The sequence below is a fragment of the Emydura macquarii genome, unplaced genomic scaffold, assembly GCF_026122565.2.
Source record: "Emydura macquarii macquarii isolate MOO-44397 ecotype Brisbane River unplaced genomic scaffold, CSIRO-AGI_Emac_v2 contig_573, whole genome shotgun sequence".
Classification (NCBI taxonomy): domain Eukaryota; kingdom Metazoa; phylum Chordata; order Testudines; family Chelidae; genus Emydura; species Emydura macquarii.
The window spans coordinates 457,733-479,026 of NW_027130710.1; the positions used below are offsets into that span (position 1 = coordinate 457,733).

General features: G+C 55.4%; 1 protein-coding gene across 1 annotated transcript; it reads right to left on the bottom strand.

The window, feature by feature from the left end:
- Nucleotides 1-9,162: 9,162 nt before the first annotated feature.
- On the bottom strand, nt 9,163-18,766 carry NEURL3 (neuralized E3 ubiquitin protein ligase 3). The gene is made up of 4 exons (XM_067540253.1): nt 18,647-18,766; nt 11,914-12,414; nt 11,192-11,266; nt 9,163-10,288 (listed from the first exon to the last, which is right to left on the bottom strand). Exons 1-4 carry the CDS (start codon nt 18,672-18,674, stop codon nt 10,077-10,079), a joined length of 816 nt encoding a protein of 271 aa, XP_067396354.1. The 5' UTR covers nt 18,675-18,766; the 3' UTR covers nt 9,163-10,076.
- Nucleotides 18,767-21,294: the final 2,528 nt, after the last annotated feature.

The window sequence follows — 21,294 nt, forward strand, 5'->3', positions numbered from 1 at the left end:
GCAGGCCGGTTGCTACGGCTGCACAAATGTCAGTAGCACGTCCTCGTATTGTGAAGCAGCCGCCGTGCAGCCCCAGCTCAGCTGTGTTTGTCCCACCGGGGTAGCGTTAGCGCAGCCTTTGAAATCCTTGGAGCCAGCTCCTGCAGTGACACTGATTTCCACCAGCTGTGGCTCTGGTGCTTCTTTACGCATTACTGTGAACATTTCCGTAAGCCAAGAGTCTTCGTTACAACAGCCCCAGTTCAAATCTGCAGTGTGGACAGAATATGACCAGGCCCCCATAACTGAATTAAAATCCTGCAGGGTCCAAAGGCATTTCTAATACACATTGTGTTCACTTGAGTAATAGTTTACAAGAAATAGTTACGTTTATCGTGTGGTGGTGCCCAGCACCAAGACTGGCCATGATGTCAAATGAAGTTACGGCTTTAAAGTAATAAAAGATTAACATGGCTCTAAAGGAAAAGACTTCCTCATGGTTGGACCTTAGATAAGAAAAGTTATTGCGATAGCCTCATTCAGAAAGTCGTTAGATAAAGCACTGTGCCTGTGACCGGGGTTGAAGATTGTAGAGGAAAACAGCACTGCCCAACCCTACATGCTCAAAAATCATGAGGCAGGTTCCCCAAAATTGTGAGTTTGGTTTCCAAAGCCTAAATGTCAGGTTCCATTTCTTTGCCTTCTGGTGTCTGCCTGTAGGGGGGTCACATCTTCAAGCTGTTCTCCACAATTATGAGGGCTAGAAACTTCTTTTAATGAAAGCCAAGATCCCATAATCGCACAGCTCCAGGAGCTGGAGGTTAGGCAAAATAGCAAATATTGTGAGACTTGTAATGAAATCGTGAAAGCTGGCGACCCTGGGTAATGTACAGAGTATGTCAGGTACAAAAATTTTGACTGTTGGAGCACTACTGTTGGGCAAGACTGTATAATATACTATAAATTAGGACTGTCAAGCGATTAAAGAAATTAATCGCAATTAATCGTGCTATTAAACTATAATAGAATACCATATATTTAAATATTTGTGGATGTTTTTTTACATTTTCAAAAATATTGATTTCAGTTACAACACAATACAAAGTGCACAGTGCTCACTTTATATTTATTTGTGATTACAAATATTTGCACTGTAAAAACGAAACAGAAGAAATAGTATTCCAGCTGACCTCATACAAATACTCTGGCTCAATCTCTTCATTGTGAAAGTGCAATTTACAAGGTTGCTTTATTCTTTACCTGGAATACGTAAGGAGACATTTGAACGGCCTAGATGTAAACGCCTCGGAGTCTGTCATCCGCTTTCAGTTTCCTTTGTGTCTTGCGAAAGAAAAGCCCTGGTGAGATATACAGGATGAAACTCGGCTGTTTGTCCATGGTTCAAAGAAAACATACTATGTTTCACTCCCACGTAATTGTGGTGTTCCAGACAAGTCTCCGACCACTGCACCTTTGTGTCAGTGTGTATCACTGACACCAGCATCTACATTGTATGTTCCTCGCAGCACCTGCAAACAGCACGCCTTCGACACGCCGTTCAGCTGACTGCTCTCGCCAGACTCCCTCAACGTGACTCCTAGAAAACCCTGGAAACAGATTGCCCAGGTTAGTCTGCGTGCCTGACAATTCCCAGTGACTGTCCTGTGGGATGGATTCAATTGTCAGATGTGGACGTGTCCAGGCTAGGAGAAAAGATGTGAGATTAGCATGTGTTAACGGATGCGCTTTAACACGTGAAAAGTCCAGTGTAGACAAGGCAGCAGGCGAGATCCTCACTTGGTGTAAATGGGATGTTTTTGTAAAAGATCTGCTCTGGTCCAAAAGGGGTTATTTCAGGGCTGTTCTCTGGCCTGTGTTATACAGGAGGTCAGACTAGCGGAGCACAGTGGACTTTCTGGCCTGGGCATCTATGAAGGGTCATGGTTCCCTTGAAGTCAGCTCTCCAGGCACTACTGCAATACACATAATAAATCAATGACTTTGGGGAGCCCAACTGGAGAGTCTAATCTATTCCACTCGGTAATCTTTGGATATTGACATGCCCGCAAAGGAACCGGAGCCATCCGTTTTCCATGGTTTCACTGACTTCAATGAAGCTCTTACAGTTTATACCAGCTGAGAAGCCTCGTCTGTGTCAGACTTTTCCAGCGTATCCCGTATGGCCAGGCCCAGGTGTGCACAACTTGTGTCAGGTCTCACAACGTCACGAGCTTGGCGTAGACATGGCGAGGTTTTCAAAAGGAACAGCTGCGGGATTCTTTGGGTTTCTGAAGCTCTTGGTCTCACACAAGTCAGGTTCCCAAACTTGTCTCCACAACTAGGAGAGCTAGAGACATACTTTTAAAAAAGTCAGCTCAGGGGATCACGTGATTCCAGGAGCTGTGGCTTGAAGAAAACCAAATACTGGGAGACTTAAATTCTAGTGTGGACGAGGTCTAGGAGAGTCAGTGGGCCTTGAAACCAACGACAGATGTCACATGAGGAAGAAAAGACCACGGTTAGGGTGCCCCCTGCCACTTAGGCCTCTTTGTCAGGTGACCACTCTTCTTCAGCCACATCCCCTGCAAGTGTAAATGGACTTCAATCCCGATTTACAGCACTTGAGGTTCTGAGTCAAAGTTTCCTGCAGTGAGGGTCCTGGTAATAGGACACCAGTTCAAAGACTGATCAGTCCTCCCGTGTTTCCTGCAGGGCAGAGTCCCTTGAGGGAGGAGACCCCTGTGTGAAGGTGAGTGTGGAAGGATTGGGTTACTCGCAGCCTGCCAGCAGCGTGAGTAATGGAACATCCCCTGCCCAGCCCGGGCAGTGACCATGCATGCCCCAGCAATGAGGTACCGGAGGCAGTGAATGCAGCTATTGTTTAAGCTGCAAGGAATTAATCCGGGCTCACCTCCTGGGGAGGGAGGTGGGCTGGACGGAGAGCCAAAGGAAGGTAGGAAAGCGATTGCTTCCCCAGCTGTCTCCCTCGACGCATTCCCACGTGAACGCTGCTTTGTCGACTGCAAGCAGGACGCGTTTCGGTTTTGTCTGCGCTGTTTGCAGCCGCCCCAGCGCACAGAAAGCCCTTCGGAGACAAGCCCCTCGAGCGAGAGGGGCCCGTGGGGGGTGGGTGTTCAGAGCACGGCGTGACGTGTTTGGAGCGCTGCGTTCCGTTCCCAGCTCGCCTCTCGACTTTGGGCCAGTTGTTTCACCTCATCGGGTTGTGTTTGCCCCGCGGCAGACGGTGTCTAGGATCCGGTCCCACCCTCGGCGCATGGGGCTGTGTCTGCCCTAGAACAGCCCCGCTAAGCCTCTGGAGCGTGGACACCTGCAACAGCAAAGGCAGCGACGTAGCTCCGTCGACCCAACGGTTAGGTGTAGACCGCGCCTGAGCCGAAAAGTGCTGGGGCAGCAGCCAGGGTTACCGCCGCTGCTCCACGCTGGCTGCGGCAGGGCCAGCCTGTTCTGTTGCTGGAGGGTCACCCCGGAGAACTGGCTGCTCACATTTCTGTTGTTGCCATAACACATTTGTGCTCAGAGAAGAACCTCAGGCGCAATGACCCAGACTCTGGAAAGAGGCCAAAGGAGAAGGAAACCAGCCGCTCCGGCCTTACTAGAAGCCTTTGACCATTCGTCTGCAGACACCCAGAATCTGACATGGTCAAGATCTGCTCCTCGTGCTAATACAACAAAGCCTCCCGTTCGCAATAGCAAACCAGCAGCCATTCCCCACAGTCCATAGCCCAGCAGGTTCTGGGTCATTAACCCACCAATGTCCGGGGGTGGAGTGATCACTGAATTCAAACAGAAATCCCAGGGGAGAGCCAGGCCATGAGAAACATAGTTGATTCACAATAACCATCACCATTCAGGAAAGCCTTTGGCGGCGTGTCCATATATACAAGAACCACACACACACACACACGTCGGCCATTTGAATGAGGGTGCTTTTAAAGATCTAGGAGGGAGGTTTTCCAGCGGGTCACCGAAGCACACAGCCAGGCGTGTTATGGTAAGGCATAGAGGTCTTGGGCATGGAGGGTGACCAGATAGCAAGTGTGAAAAATCTGGACGGGGTGCGGGGTAATAGATGCCTATATAAGACTAAGCCTGGAATATCGGGACTGTCCCTATAAAATCAGGACATCTGGTCACCCTATGGGCACGTCATCCACTGGGAGCTGTCTTCACTTGGGATCCACACTGCTGTACCTGTGACCCGAATCCGGCCCAGGGGCTTTACATACTGTATTACATTTAATCCCAAAGGAACCCACAGACCCAGCTCGCAGATAGCACTTTTCAAGCATAGATCTCAAAGCCCTTTGCAAAAGGGGTCATTGCCATGACCCCTGCTTTACCGATGGGGAAATTGAGGAATGGCGAGGGGCAGGGTCTTGCTCAAGGTCACCCAGCAGGCCAGTGGAAGAGGCAGGAGTAGGACTCAGGTCTCCTGAGTCCCAGATCAATTCCTCACTGCCTCCTATTGACCTCACAGGGGTTTGGGTCAGGCCCTAACTGAGTGATATTTGTGTGACACTGTGTCAGCAAAGTGCTGTAAAGCAAAGGTCTACATCTCCCTCTCTGGGTGCAGGTCACACATGCCCAGTATGCGGATGGCTGGCTCTATGGAATTCCCTTCCCCAAAGCAGCAGGAAAAGCCAGGCCTTTCCCAAGACACCAGGGTGCTCAGGCCCCCGTGGTCACATCCCCATCCCCTTTCTGCGCGAGGCAGGAGGCGTTCCCTGGCGATTTCCTTGTGTTAAGAACAGCTACTTGTTCAGTTCAGCCCAGCTTCCTGGGAATGGAGGCCCCTGTCTGTACCTGACTCCCCATCTGGTCCACCAAGACCCTCCTTTCTGTTCCACTCACTGCGCTTCTGTCACGCAGAGCTTCCATCAAAAGCCCATTGGCACAAATCAGAAAACTCCCATGGACTCCAGCGGACACAGCGTCAGGCCTGGCCACAAACTCCAGGGCCAGCTAAAGCCCCTCACTTGTGCCGTCTCTTTGGGATTTCATCCCAGCACGTGTGGGCGCAGCAGCCAGCAGGGCAGCACAAGCGAAAGGGGTGAGTTCATTCGGTGAGGTGTGGCGGTTTGTTTGAGGGCGGACTGGCTGCATGGGCAGATGAGCAGGGTCTGAACGGACTCCCCCTGGCCGAGCTGATGTTTGCATGGGCACACCCGCCCACTTAGGTGCGCAGCGTGATGGGGCAGCTTGGCTCAAATGATCCGTGAGGCTGGTGTTGGGTTACAAATCACACGGTGGTGACGGAGGCTCTGATTGTCGGAGCACTGGGCGCTTGGGTCCCCTGCAACCAGCGTGTGCTGCAAGCCTGTGGAATCAGTCGGCACTACGTCCGGCTCATGGTGTCGGACACCGTGAGATGGTCCAGGGACATCTACATGGAGCACATCACCGGACACCGGCAGTACAAGGAAGAACGGGCCGGAGCGCCATCATGAATCAGCAATGAGATGAGATTTGAAAGCCTTTCTCTGATGGATCATATGTACTGAATTATTATCTATACCATATTTCTCATTCAGTGAGGGTCAACCCGCTTTCATTACCATTTCTACATTCTACAAACCACGCTTAAACGCACCTTTTTGTCTGAACAACGGATCCTCTTACCTGATTGCTTGTATTTTAAACCATCAAACCTATTACCCTCCATCTGGAATACCACAGATTATGCTTTCCTTGTACTCCCCGACTCCCAAGCAAACTCTGTACCCGCTGATAATCCGTGCATTATGCCTGGATGTCCAGGAACTCTTTTGTTTAAACTCTGTCCCGGATCATTTTTTTAAACATTATCTTTAATACAAATTTTTAAATGCAGGGTAAGGAAATGTTGGTCCCCTGATTGTATGAGCAAAGGGCAACAGAACTGTGCTTAGATGGTTGTGGTTGAAGGATCACTATCATCTGAACCGAACTGGCGAAGCAAGGGCTGGGACGCCAGAGCCCTGGGAAGGTCGACGTGGGTGGGGACAGCTATTCGCGGGGGCTTTGCCGAAGAGCCTCATGCATGGTTTAAGCTCCCACTGGTGAAAGTTAGAGCTAAATGAGATTCCATGAAGAGCCTTTTGTTTTGTTAAGTGCTCGCTAGAGCTGAGATCATCCACTGTGGGACGGCGCTTCAGCACTGGGGTTCGCCCCCTAAGTTCCTCAAGTTGTGGGGTGTGCCCCTCCTGGGGGGGATGCAGCTGGGCCTGGGCCAGCCTCCATGGGGGGGGGGGGAGAGCCACCCAGCCCTGCTCTGTCCCAAGCTTTGCTCCAGCCGCGGCCGCAGGTCCTGGTGCCCCATTGTGGTCTTGTCACCCACCCTCTGCCTTGGCCCGTGGCCTCAGCCCCTGTCTGCCACGGCCCCCGCTTCCAGCCACGGCAGCCGGCCCTGACTGCGGCCCAGCCACAGCTGGGAAGTGGGGCACAGGGTAAAAAGTTTGGGGCTCACTGCACTAAGCGCTGACAGTCACTGACAGCCAGGAATCAGAGAGCTGGGGCGGAACCGGCAGAGACCAACTCACAGAGCGCAGCGTGGAGGAGTGGGTGGTAGCAGACGGTGCTGCTCTGCAGCAGAGTGGCTGGCGGAGCAATGAGCTGCCAGCAGGGTGGTGGGTGGCCAGAGGGCGGCTGGACCACAGCAGCCAGACGGCAGAGCGCCCAAGGTGCCTTCTTTCCCCCTCTCCCCAACCAGGGTGGGAGGCGAACCCCGCAGCTGCACAGCTCGGCTCTGGGTCTGCCCTGACTGACCCCTGGGAGTGGGGGGCTGGGACGGGAGGGGCACATTGAAGGAACTTCGTGTTGCTGGACTAGAACCTGAAGCAAAAGGAAACTGCCCCACGTACTGTGGAGTGGGTGTTTGGTTCATGGTTTTATGCGCGTGAATCCTGCTTGCGGCGTTTTCCCAAGTTAATGCTGAGTTATTAAAAGGTCTCTTTCCTAGACTCCCTCTGTGCGTGCGAGAGGGGCAGCGTGGACTCTGGAGGTGCCCCGGGGTGGTGTGTAATTGTCCCAGGTTACTGGGTGGGGGCTCCAGCCGGCCCCGGCTGCTGCTGACTCCGACCGGCGGAAAGGTGACATGGATGAGACTCGCGAAGCGGTGAGACTGATCTATTCACACGTCGACAGGACGGAGACCTCGCTACATTTATACGCAGTTCAGAGTATTTATACATGGATCCCCCCGTTTACACAACGACACTGCTGCATCTGCCGTTCCATAGACAGCAGTGCTTGGTACACGGAAAGGAAAGGAACGGGGCAGAGTCATTTTGGCCCCCATGAGGATATCCTGCCCCCACCCCTCCATTCTCCCTTCTACCTGAGAGCCAGCCAAGGGGACGCCAGTCCTTGCTTTCGCCGCAGGGAACACTGCCCACCCCAGTAACGTCATATCTCCAGGGGCAGGGGAAAGGGCTGGTGGGGCCAGGAGCTCATCCACCCGGACAGTGGAGATCTAAATCCAAGCCCCCGGCTCCCAACGTCGGGGTTTGGAGCTGGGATCCCTGCGTCTGAACTGCGCTTTCCCCCGATCAGGAGGTGGAAAGAAGGCAGGAGATTTCTCAGGGGCCTTCGCCCAGGACTTGCTAGAAACACCGCAGGAGACAGGAGCCTCCTGATGTTGGTTCATCACCTCTCTCGTTTCTGCTGGGCTGATTCCCTCGGTGCAGGGCTGCCTCCCGGCTCCCCGGCTCTGTGCCAATCGCTTGTGTCAGGAACAGCACAGCGGCTGGGGGTGGGAGAGCCGGGAGAGAGGAAAATCCCCACCCGTGCCAGGTCCAGAGAGCTAGGGTGTTACCGGGAGAATTTTAGAGTATGGGGTTACCCTAAAAACTGCTGGTGCGGTGGTCTGCCCTATTGAAATTCCCAGGGAGACAACCTGCCTTCCCTGGACAGGACACGGCACAGCCCTCCCATCAAGATAGGATACACCAGCCGTGGGGCTTTGAAAACGGATACACTGTTTACTTAGATGTGAATGGTTCCATAGGTACAAAAAGATAGAAATGGCATATACTTAATACACCAATTAATCGTATACATGAATAACACTCTCGTGTATATATCAGTAAATGACAATATACTGACGTATAATATTGCTAGATTAACAGTGTTAACGCTTTACACAAACCATTTCAGTTATCCTTAAACCATCTACCGTCCAGCAACGAGATGAGAGCGGGAGAATCTCGCTCAGACCACAGGCACCCGGCTGTACCGACAGGCACACCCACACGGCAATTCTTTTGGATGTAATAGAAGGGATCAGGATTTACAATAACCTTCCTTAAGCCCGCTGCCTCATCTACGGACTCCTTCTGCTTCGTCTTAGCTGCCACGCAAGCGTAAAGATGCTGCTTACTTAACGGGGAGTTTTACAGGTGGGGAGATCCTGGGGGACTACAACTCCCATGATGCCTTGGGGGAAAGGAGCCAGGTTCCTCTCCCAGGGAGTCAGAGGACAGCATGGGTGCGCTCCAGTTTGCTCTGGGGTGGAGCGTGGCTGAGGCTGGGAGCTGCTGCTGGAGTTTGCTGGAGCAGGGAGCTCTGGAGGCTGGTGGCATTGCCCGGGCCGGGGCAGGGACTGAGCGAGGTGGGTCTGCGGGGCAGGTGCTGTGAGAGCCCCCCACCCCCTTTTTCTTTGGGGCAGGGCTTGTAAAGGCAGGGGCACAGCAGAGACTATGACTGGGCGGAGAAGGGGCAGAGAGTCTCCGAGCCAGGGCCAGGACTGCTGACATTTGGTGGGGCCAGCTCCAAATCTGCAGCTTGATGCCTGGGCTGAGCTGATCCCCCGAACCCACCGAGCTGTCTGCTGCTCCAGATCTTCACACGCCCCCGCCAGCAAGGGGTCAGGCTCTGAACTCGGGGGGGGGGGGAATAGTGGCCGTGTAAATGCCCGTTAGAGACGTTTCATTTATTGCTGTGTGCTGTATTTATGAATTGATTTACTCCACTGCCCCTGGGGTTTTAAAAGCGTCGTGATGTTCAGTTTCCGTCTGTCCTGCCGTATTTCCTGGAGTCGTTAAGCAGAGGGGTGTTAACTCTCAGTCAGGTAAGTGGGATGTTTCGTTTGCATCATTGCAATTGTGGAGTTAGACCCACGGCTCAGATCATTATAATTATTAGACAAGGTTTAGTCCAAGGCCGGCTACTGAGCCGGTGCAGGGCCAGTTTTAAATCCCTTTAGGAGCACAGGGGTGCAGCAGAAGGGTGGAGAGAGGATTCCCACCAATCCTACATCATCACGGGATATTCAGCGTCTCCTTTGTCAGCAACCTGAGGCGCCCATGGACATGTTGCCTGCTCCCAAGTAACCCAGGGAAAAAAAGGGGGTTACCTACAGTCTGGCAGTTGAGAAGGGGGGGGTCACATATCATGGGGGAAGGGGGGTGAGGGAGCTATTTTCAGCTGCCATTACCAGAGTCACCATTTTTTTAATCCTAATTTTTTTTCCCCTAAAACGTTTTGCGGTCTGATCCTCTCGGGATGCCCAGGCACTGGGACCGTTCTTTGTTTGTTTCAGTCATTCCTTTTCTTAACTCGCCACTTTCAAACCCACTTTGAGGTTTCTCTGCAAACCTTTCCACCCGATCATTCTTTTTCACAGATTCAGACAAGGGAGATGGAAAAAGTCTTTGGCTCCGAGGGGGAGGAGAAGGCGTGGACAGGGCCCCCCGTGGGGCTGTGGGGAGGGGCTTCACCATGCACTGGGGCAGGTTTCAGAACCGTCCCCCCCGCTGCGTCCAGCCAGGGATGTAGGAGCCGGGATTGCAGATCTCATGGGCCAGTCCTAGAAGCGGCGTCCTTTCCTGGAGGGCGGGACATGGGCTGATGGATGGAGCATTGTGTGTGGGTAGCCCAGAGACTGAGACTCCCGCCCCAGAGGGGCTGCCTTAGCCCTCCGCCCTGCCCCATGGCACTGAGCTGGGTGGAAGAGGCGTTGTCGCTGGGATCCAGAGGACCCTTCACAGTTCCCGTCATTGCATTCTTCCCATTTTGGTTTCCCGCCAGGCAGATGTGTCCTAGGAGAGCTGGAAAGGGCCAGGTGCCGTCACGGAGCCCGGGGACGCTCTGCTGCTCTGTCAGGCTTCCGGGCTGGCCTGGAGGATGTCCTGTATCTGCTGCCGACACATGGGGCACTGGGCATTGCTGCGGAACACCTTCTGGGCACAGCAGTGGCAGAAGCTGGCGTGGCCGCAGGGGTGCAGCCGAGCGCTGGCCTCGTGTGAGAGGCAAATGGCGCACTCCTCTGCGGGGCCTCCTGGGAGGTAGAGGTAATCCCTGCACGCCGGCGCTGGGGAGACAGGAGCATTGAGTTAAAGGGGCAGGCCAGGCTTCTTCCCCACTCCCCTCCTATCCCTCTAGACCTCTTGGGCATGAGTGATCTAGGAGCTAGAGAGACAGTTTGGTGTCCCTGCATCGTGGAATGGCCTGTCTACACTACAGTTGCAACAGTGATTTTGTAACTGGCTCGTGGACATGCCTGCCTCTGACCCCACAACAGCCTGCCCGAGGGCCATCTGCTTTCCCACCACAGCCCTGCGTCCGTCACAACGCTGTGTCCGCGTTTCCTCCCGCCTTTCCTAGCCTGAGCTGGGGGCTGTGGCTAACAAGGCCTGGCGTGGACGGCACGCGAGCGAAGGCCTGGCGTGATGAGCTGACGGTATGTCGGGTCATCTTGCAGATCAAGTGCCTCTCGGTGGGTAATGGAGATGAGTTAGACGGTGAGCGTCTCCTCTGGGGCCCCTGAGAACGGGCAGAGGGGAAGCGCTTTCATAAAACTTTTATGGCTACCAGCACAGGCCAGACCCTGCACCCAGAGCAATCCCTCTGGGCAGCGGGTATTTTCCCTACATTGGCCAGGTGTGGCCTGTAACAGGTGTCTTGGCTGGTAGCCAGTGTAGGCAGGGACACGACCCCTTGCTCTGTCCCTAAAAGCTGGGACAGGACAACGGGACGGCTCACTCCAAATTGCCCTGTTCTCTTTATTCCCCCGGAAGCGCCTGGCACCGGCCGCTGTCCGAGACAGGAGGCTGGGTAGCCGGACCATTGGTTCCGGCCCAGTGTGGCTGTTCTTATGTATGTCAGGACAGCTGGGCCATTCTGAACATGGTCCTGCCCAGGTCGGCTCCCTCCCAGCACCCAGGGGAAATGGAGCAGAAGGAGAAGGTGGTAGGCGCCGCCTGCAGACACTGACCACGACGCGTGGCAGGAGGCGACAGGCGTGAGGCCGGGATGAGCTCACAGGTCCCGCCACGTGGCCATGTGGGATCTAGAAGAGGAAAACACAGCGGCTGGAATATGAAGGCTCAGCGAATACAAACCTCTCTCAGGAGCCCCCCGGGAGAACGAGTCCCGGGCTGCGCCCGCGTCCACCTGGCAACAGCACCCAGGGCTGCTGGGCCGCACGGCAGGGTCCGAGCTGAGCCCTGGGGGCAGGAGATCCGACCGCCCCACCCCGAGAGTGAGCAGGATTCAGGCAACCTGGGGAACCCCCCCTCCTCTCAGCCCCCCTCACCCCCGAGAGCCCCCACCATGGGCAGCAGGCGGGAATGGGCTGGGACCGGCCAGGCGCACAAGGGGAGAGGCCCCAGGCAGCTGGACACCCAACGTCTTTGTCCTCCTCCGGAGTCCCAGCCTCTGTCTCTGGGGCAGACTCTGCCCCGACCAGCCAGCACTCCTCCCTCCCCCACGGCGCAGCCCCCCCCCCTGCAGTGGGGTGAGGGGTGAGGTGGGACAGCCTGGGCAGAGCCCCCCCCCACAGTCAGTGGGGTGAAGGGAGGAGCCCCCCTGCAGTCAGTGGAGTAAGGGGGGACAGTCTCCCCCCCTGCAGTCAGTGGGGTGAGGTGGGGCAGCCCTCCTGCAGTCAGTGGGGTGAGGGGCCCAGCCGCAGCCCCCCCAGCGCCGCGGGAGGCTCACCCAGCAGCTGGACAGCCTTGGTGCATCCGTAGACGTCAATGACGGCCCAGAGACGGGCCGCCACCGCCACGCCCTTCAGCAGGAGAACGTCCCGGGCCTTCTGATTGCGCCTGTAGAAAAGCCGGCCTCTGCGGTCCACCCAGAAGGAGAGGACGGTGCCTTCCTCCCCGCATTCGTCCGGCAGGACGGCGGCCCAGGTCTCCCCCTGCAGCACCAGGTCGGGGCACACAAACGGCGGCAGGAGAGCCGGCTCCATCTTGGAGGGGTCCGTGGCGGTGAAGCCCACCCGCAGCCCCCCGTGCCAAGGGGCCTCCTTCTTCAAGATCTTCAGCGTCACCCTCTCCTGCAGCCGGACGGGCCGCTGGGTGAAGACGATCCCGTCGTGGAAGGTGCCGGCCCGCTCCGCCACGGAGCAGGACTCGTCCAGGAGCACCTTGGAGCCGTGGCTGAGGGGGTGGAAGAAGAGGGGCTGGGCGGCGTCCCCGGCGCTGCTCGCCGCGTCTGTGAGACACAGGAGGGAGGAAGGAGCGTGTGATTCTCTGGACATCCTCTCCGCCCCCCCGCCGCGTCTTTTAGCCTGTGCTCTTGGCTGCTCCAGGCCTGGGGGGTGCTGGAGCCTGGGGTTACTCCACAGAGCTGCCCGGCCAGGGTTTGAACAGCCACCCTGCCCTTCCCACAGTGGTAAACCGAAGGGGGTCCCGGCGAGACGGGGGAAAGGGTCCTTGCACAGGAGAGGCTGAGAACGCCCCGCCCATCTCTGAGCCGCAGGCCACGTGCCTGGCTCAGGGTGGCCTGGGCCCCCTCTTCCTGTGGGGTTTCTAGCTCCTGACCCCCACAGCTGTGTCTTCCCCAAGCCACCATGCAGAGGAGCCCACGCCAGGAATCCTACTGGCTGATTTGCCCATTTCGCCAACAGGGTCTCTGCCCACAGGGACGACACCGCTCCCCACCCCACTGCCCAGGTTCCTGCCCTCTCCGCTGGCTTTGCGCTGATGCACCAGCCATCCCGCAGCATGCCAGGAAAGCAGCCCCCTCTCTGGAGACCAGCGAGGAATTCCCCTGTCAGTTCAGACGCCCCGGTCAGCCGCAGCCCTACCCTGAAAGGGCCCCTCTCTGCTGGGTCGAGAGGGGAAGAATTCATCCTCCTAAACTCCCCTGCCCTTTGCACGCCCATAGCCCGGACCCAGAAGACATCCTGCCCTCCTGAAGCGGGCGGGGAAATCCCTGCGTTGAGCTGATCCTTTTCCCAGGCAGTGTATCCTGAGGAAGGAAAGGCCATCACCTCCCTGATGTGCGCTATCTCCCTAGACCAGCTGCAGCCGCATTCTTGGCCGGGAGTCCTTTCTCTTGAGTCGGATATTAATCATGTTTGAAGGGAAAACAACATCGCTGCTTATCTGCAGCCCCTGTCGATTTTCCTTCCACTCAGAAGGAAAGTGAAAGGCCCCGAGTTACGCAATGAGTGAGACGGGTAGACCAGGCACGCGGATTCATCCCGGGAGCAGTGTGAACGCCCCGCTCGGAACGTGCCCGTTCCCCATCTCCGTGGGACCGGCCTGCTGTGAGGGGCTTTGTCGGCATCCTCACCAGATGCAACGCCACCGTGGGAAAGCTCTGCTGTCCCTGCGGCTACAGCCAAGTCGACGCCACCGCTTGCGTGGGCAGAACTTGTGTCACTCGGGCATTATTTTTTGGGGCCCAGTACAGACTTTTAACACGGTCCCCTTCCCGTAATGGGGATTGCAACCTGGGCCAGGCCTCCCAGGGCCTCCAGGCCCAGGTAAATGTACCCCCCCCCATGTGGGGGCTCTGCGCTCGGGGGGAGTGACATAATTTATATTGACCTCAGCGTGCGTGTGCCCAGCGCTGATCTCCCGCCAACCGTGCTGCCCCCACCCACAGGGGCTGGAGCCGGTAAGCCACCGGCGGCTTAGCACGGCCTCATCAGAGAGCTTACGGCGGCCCAGACGAGCCGCGGCAAACCCGAGTGTAGCCGCCGCCTCAGCCTGGGGTCACCTACGGGTGCCAGGGGGAGCCGGGCTTTTTGAAAATCCCAGCTAGACACTACGATGACGGGCACCAAAGAGAACTCTAGCCAGCCAGACGGACGGACGGACGGACAAACGGACGGACAGACAAACGGTCTGCGGTTTCTCCTGCTTCCCCACCCTCTGAAGATCTGGTCCTCGCCCCAGTGCAAGAGCCTCTAGCGCTGCGGTTCGCAGCCAGGGGCGCGGGGGGGGGGCCGTGAGCAGGCTTCGGGGGGGCCGCCCAAACAAACCAGGGAGCTATTGCTGCAGATAGCTACGGTGTGTGCAAGCCAAGGTCTAGCCCAGGGGTCTGGTCTGGGGCAGGTCTTGGCCCCGGGTCTCTGTCTGGGGCTAGTCCACCCAGCGTCCCTCGGCTGGGCTCAGTCTTGGCTGCCACGGCCCGAACGTGCTGTCTGGGACCCAGTCTGGTCCCCCTGGGCTGGCCCTCAGCCGGAGGAACCTCCTGGGCCTGGGTGGACGTGGTGGCAGAGTAGATCCTTTGCATCTAGCTCCTGGGTACAGCTCGCCCCCGGTCGTTATTGCAGCCCAGGTCGTTATGGCCGTATACACCCCCAGAGAGCGCGGCCGCAGCACTGTCCTGGGACAAGGTGGCGGCGGGGGGTGGGGGGCAGCGATGGGATGAGATGGGAGGCTTCGGCAGAAGTGGGGCGGCTCCGTGTGGACACCACATCGGTTTAGACCTGGCCTGCGTTGGTTAGCTTGTGCCTGCGAAATCACAGCGCCGCGCGTGCCTGCTCCAGGCCCGATAGTCTCGCCTCATGCCCCAGGGTCAGTCCCTGCACCCCTTTCCGTGCCCCCTGGTGTCTCCCAGGCACCCTCTTCCATGCCCTGCTCTACGGTCTCAGGCTTCCCTGCACCCCTTTCATCCCGGGCCCCACTCCGCTCTGACACCCCCCAGCCTCCCTTCCGCAAGAGTCGGCCACGCAGAGAGCAGAGCACGGCGCTGGGTCGCCCCAGGAGAGTCATGGCAGGAGCTCCGGGGCAGACGGCGTTCTCCTTCGGTTAATACTTTTCCTTGTGCAGCGGTAGAAGAAAGCGTCTCGTGCGGGGATTCTTTACCATTGCAGCCTCCCAATATTACTGCCGGGCCGCCTTCATGCCCCCCCGTCTCTGCTGCCCCGCCGTATAACCTCTGGCCTCCTGCTCCAGCACTCAGGCTCCCAGCCCATCTCAGCCCCGCCAGGAGTCAGCAGAAGGTCGACGTGTCTATTAACCCCTTGCTTTGCACACACACAGAACCATCTTTGGGATTTCCCCACTGCCCCTTGGACACACGCAAACTGCCGTCTCCTCAGCATGGCCGGCGAGGCAGGGGGTGGGGAGTCTAAGCCCAGGTGATTTAGAGACACCAGGAGCCAAAGGAAGTTAGAAAAGTTTCAGAAGTTGAATGACCTGGACCTTTTGGAAACCCCGTAACTTTCAGTGCTCCTTCTCTGAATCGTGTCCGTGAAAAGCTCTATCCTGAGTGGGAGGAGGCAGCAGAATCTGGCACATGAAATTTCAGCGGGGTCGGATTCTTTTGCAGGAAGCTGCAGGTGGGGTGAGGGCTACTTTTTGGATTTATAATAAGAAGCTAGATGAAAATCTGTGTCCCCGCTAGTGATGGGTTGCGCATTGGCTAACAACCTACTACTGCTACCAGATGTCAGTGTTACTTCTCTACAGCAGAAGTCTCTGCTGTGGTGCTGAAGATCCCTTGTTCAAAACCTGCGGATGCTCTATATGGTGGCGTCACCATCCTGGTTTCAGGCTCAACAATGGCATGTCTACAACTGCTCCGTGACATTATTCCCTGCAAACCATGTCATGAAAGCAGCGCACCCTTCGGTAGAGCCTGCCTTTACTCCGGCCATTTGCTCTGTGAGTGGAAACATTGCCCGAGCAGCCCAGCTGCTGAATGCTGCAATGGCTGTTGCAGGGTGATGTACGCTGGGTGCTTTGCTGCGTTGTCACCTAACAGCAGCCAGGCAGGAAAGCAGAGCTGGACATCATTGACCTCTGCGTAAGGGATGGATGTACAGCGCCTAGCGCACTGGGGTTCTGGTCCATACCTAGGGCTCCAAGGGGCTATGGTAATAATAAAAATACTAATTAACAATGATGCATGGACAACATCCGAGCATCTTTCTACACACCAGCAGGACTGGCGTACCTGCACGGCTGCGTTTAGTTCTGCTCAGCCTGGCTCTAAAAGGGCATCATAGAAACAGAGGAGGGTCCCCGAGCGTTGAGGGGAATAATTAAGGGCCTGAGAGATGTCAGCCTTCGGAGCAGTTAATGAGGTCAGGGCTGGTTACTTAGAGAGAGGGACAGATCAGAGGGAACCTGGGCTTGGGATCCAGAGCACATGAAAGGTGGGGGGGGGGGGGAGCGGGACTGAGCCTTGTCCAGAATCATGGTCACACAGCTGGAACTGCCGACACAGCTGGAACCGCTGACACAGCTGGAACCACCGATCTCAGTCACACAACTGGAACTGCTGCGCAGAGCCACGCGCTGACCAGAGACGTTTCCATCTCTCAGCTCATTCCCGGGGCAGTCTCTGAACCTGCTCTGTTCCGGCTCTGTTCAAGGTGCGCTCGGGAGGGAGTCGTGGCATCCCAGCGCTATTCTCCATGCCCGCCCTTATCTGAGCTACCTAGCGCAGGTGTCCGTGGCCCCAGCACCAGCGGAGCTCAGCGCCGCGCAGCCTGTGACGCACTTATTCTTACGTACGCCTGGGGGGCAAGGCCGGGCTCGGAGCCCCAGGGACCGATGCACCCAAGTGACTTGCCAGGGTCACAGGTGTGTCATTGCTCATTGACGGCCCAGCGCTCCCGACATGCACCAGCTCTGGCTAAGCAAGGGGCTGCCTCAGCCTGGGTTGATCCGCAACAGGCGGGTGTCCGGGGCCCTTGCCCTGGCTGCTATCGCCTTTGACAGAACCTCAGCTTTCCTTTCAAAAGCCGTAAGACCCTAGCTCACAAATGAGGTACCATTCCCATTCCCCTCTGCGAGCAGTTAACGTTGATGCAGTCAGGATGGTTCACGATCTCCGTGATAAGGGAGGGTCACAGAGCTGTGCACGTCACTGGCTGTAGAGGCAGGACACTGGACGAGGTGGACGACAGCTCTGCTCCGGAGTGAACATTTCAGGTTTCCAGGTGTCAGGACCTGGGCTGTATTCCCCGCTCTGCCACTGACTTGTTGGGGGACCATGGGCAAGTCACTTAGCCCACTGGCTCCATGTGTAAAATGGGAAATACACACAACGGCTTATTTCTACCTGTCCTCCTGCAATGAACTGCATGTACTCAGACCTCAGAAACTCAGCCGGAATATTGCCTGAGACCTTCAGTACCAACCCCCTACTATTGGGGCTAATGCCGTGAGTCTGTGAGCTGTAAGGAAAGGCAGATGAAGGACAGGCTAGTGCTCAGTGTCTAGGAGACTCAAGTTTCTGCTCTGCCACAGACGCCTTGGGTAAGTTACTTAGGTCTTGACTATCCAGCGCATTAGTCCTGGTGTAAATTCTCGCACATGCCAGCTTGGTGCATGCTAACTGGCTTGCGTAGACCCTGCTGGCATTCACTAACAGCTCGCTGATGAGTGTTACTATGGTCCTGCAAACACTACGATGCTAGCGTGCACAAGGGAACTCAGTGCACGCTGAAAGAAAATAATTGTTTGCTTGACCACAGTTACTCCATTTTAGTTGTTTTTAGTGTTCTGCTTTCTGTTGAAATCAGCCACCCCCTCCTCTTTTCTTTGTTTATGGTGCTTATCTCTGCCAAGGTCAGAGAGAGAGATTAACAGGAGAAATGAGGAGTCAGCCTTAAGTAATTTTTGCTTTCTCTTTAGTCTTGGGAAATAGACTAGACAATTTTGATAGATATGTTGAAATCTTCTGCCCTTATCTTTTATATTATGCATATGTTTATAGTTAGAAGATGTAGAAAGTGTAAAGCCAATAGCAATTATAATAATAATTTGAGTGTACCAATGAGCACTAAGAATTTATGCATATGTAATTTTATGTTTATGTTTGTATAAATATGCAAGAGAGCATGCCTTCGAGGTCTCACACTGACCACTTGCTGGGAAGTGTCCGACCTCTGCAGAAATAAAACTTGGAGACTGCCCAAATACCTGCTTAGATCTCTTTTTTATCTGGTGCAGGGTAAATGAACCTCATTTGGAATATTTTTCCAACAACGCCAACCACGTCCACACGGGCCAGTTGTGTGCGATGGGAGCGTGTGCACTACAATTTACAGCCCTCTGGTGCGGAGTAACGCCCCAAGTAGACAAACCTTTCGTCTCTGTGTGCTTAGCCCTGGTCGGAAATGTGGGGTGCTCAGTTACTGTGGGAAGGGGGAGCAGACAAACACCATATCCCAACAGCTCGTAGCAGGCTGTGGGCAGCCCCAGGATGTGATATGACCAGGGCGCATACCCACAGCTCTCTCCTTCTTCCGCTGAGACAGGCCTGCACCTGAATCCCAGAAGCTGGCATTTCGATGGAGCCAGGCTGCGATGGGCACCGTGGGCATGTCCCTCCTCACTTTCCAACCTCCACCTGCCAGTGCGTGCTGCAGGCACCGCTCCCCTCTCCCAGGTGACTGGACCGTGCCGCGAGAGACCAGAAAGCTTCATGCTACACGTGTGTAAAGATCACCTGTCAAAAATGCCCCGTCTCTTACCGTGCAGCTGGCTTACGGAGCATCCCATTGCTGTCAGGATCCGGCTGCTCTTCACATGCTCAGACAGCCCTGCAAGTCCTTGCCTGCCACCTCACCTCCGGAGAGGCTAGTAACTCCCACTGTGCAGTGCCTGGCCTCAGAACAGCCCTACCCATTTTATATACACTGGGTGTGGTGATCATGTTACACCCCCCACCCAGCCAGTCAATGAGATTCCCTTGTTTGCTGTCACATGAGAGAATTGGTTTTGCTTTGGGGCTTTCCAATATTTATTTGTAACGTGAGCCGTGCCCCAGCGCTCTGACTTCGTACCCACAGCTGGGACAGGAGCTGGCTGACACCCTGCGGGGAACACAAAGGGTTTCCTGCCTGCCGCTCTGTTCCTAGCGCTGGGAGCAGATCTCACTGTGCTCCGGATCCTGCAACGCAGGCGGCCTCGGAGACCAGGCGAGGAACTGGGATGATGCTCTGCGGCTTTGGTGTCCTGGTGCTCTGAGCAGGGTCACCACCGGACACTTCTGGAGCCGACAGGACTGTCCCACAGCCTCCAGGCCATGCAATAATCCCTGCGACAGGGGTGTACTCTGCACCTGCCTCTTCCAGGGAGACAAACTATTCAGAGAACACCCAGGCTTTGTTTACAGCAGTCGTTCCCACGCCCTTTAGAGATTGTGCCGCAGCTTCAGGGTGTGTCTACCCTGCAGTTAGATCTCCACGGCTGGCCTGGGCCAGCTGACCCGGGCTCGCAGGGTGTACTGCACCACCTGGAGCGACCCAGGCACCCGGGCAGTGAGCGCAGGAGAAGAACCGGCACAGAACGGAGCAGCGTGCCCAACGTCTGAGCGGCGATGGTGGCGCACGCTAGTCGCACACAGCGAGCCGTGACGGCCCGGCGATGGCGGCTTCTGGGAATGTGACGTTTTGGGGATCACCCAGACCAAGAGGGGGGCTGTCACTGCCTGCATAGTAACCTTCGGTGCCTGAATGCTGGGCCCCCCAAGCATAAAGATCTCGCCCTGGCTTCCAGCACCCTAGTTACTCCTTGCCACATGACCCCAACAAGCCCTTCCAACCCCAAGGGGTCCCAAATTCCACCACCCCGTTTTTAACTACCAGACACTCAGACTTCCCCCCGCTGGTGTGTCACCCCTAAAGGAGTGAAACCTGCCCCCAGCTATCCTTTGGGGGACACGCTCCACACCAGAGACCTGCTTGGGGCAAAAATAAACAGTTTATTTAATGGGAAAATCCGTGATTCCAAGAGGAAACAGTCAGGAGACACAAAGCCAGACAAAGTTGCACAGAAAATAAACAAAGATGCAACTCCGGGCTTTAGACGTCTATATTGGCCAAATGCCCTTTTCTAGCATAAGTTACATCCTGCCGCTGAACCACTTTCCAGTGTGCCCTCTGTCAGAGCGGATCCAGCCGTGCACAGACAGCACACCGCTTTGTTGGAAAGCCTTTGCTTCAAATTCCTTTGCTTTTAACAGCAACAGTTTTTCAGGGGCTTTTTCCTTTCTCTCAGACCACGGTGATTCATGATGGGGGAAATTCCCTCCTTTCTTAGTTTTCCAAGATTGGAGTTGGTTTTTTTGGGGGGTTTTTTTTTCAGTTTCAAGGTGTTTCAGTGTTTTCCCACTAACCTTAATGGTCCATCACTTATCTTTTCCTATATTGTACCGTGCTAGATGCTTGGATCTGTCTCATCTAGCTGGGGAGGCAGCTTCTCCCCGCCCGGCTGGGAGGTGGAGCTGAATATTGCAGGACAAATTACGAGCATAGTTTTATATCGGCTCAAATACATAAAAATCAGAACCACAATCTGTGTACGACAACTGTGCTAACTGCCTCTGGGCGAACTTGCGTGTCTTTGCTCAGCCTGCCTTTTCTGCTGCTTTATTCTGCTGAAGAGTCTGAGTGTCTGGAAGTGAAGAACTTGGCGTAGCTGGATTTGGGGAGAATTACTCTGTCATAGAAAGTGTGTCATGCCATTGTGCGGGTAACCAAACAATTACGGCCCTCTCTCTTTCACAGGAAATTCAGCACGCTGACTGACCACTCTCCATTAATCTGGCTACACAGGACCAAGGACACTGATCCCAAGCCGCTATGGTGGAGCATGGCATTCTAGGAATATGTCATGGAAATTGTGTGTTTTAAAGGAGAGAAAATATAATAGCAGGTGCCTTCTGACCCATTGCCCGTGGCTGACCCTCCTGCAGCCTTGTAAAAGGGAAGGTTGGAGTTGGGAAGCCCCTCTGTTACAGACCGGGAGGTAGGTGGTCTGGCCCAGATGTCAGGTCTAGTGGGACCGAGCAGGTGTGTTAGTATATAGAATAGAGATATTCAGACCTGCCTGTAAAGGCCCATGTTTTGTAAGTATATTCTCATCATTTAGCTGGTTATAGGGGTATAAAACAAAGACTCAAAACCACAGGCCTTCCCTCACTGTGACAGTCTGAGGCCTGGAACTTCGGCTCAGATGCAGGAGAGGCAGCCATGAGCTGGGAAGCGTGCAGTCACATACGCACGTTCCAACGTCACGTCTAATACCAGGCTGTTAAACGGTGATCCAGTCTAACACCGCCAGCTGACAAAACGATCCTAGAACGTTTAAAGGAAACCTGGTTTGCTAGCATTCTGTC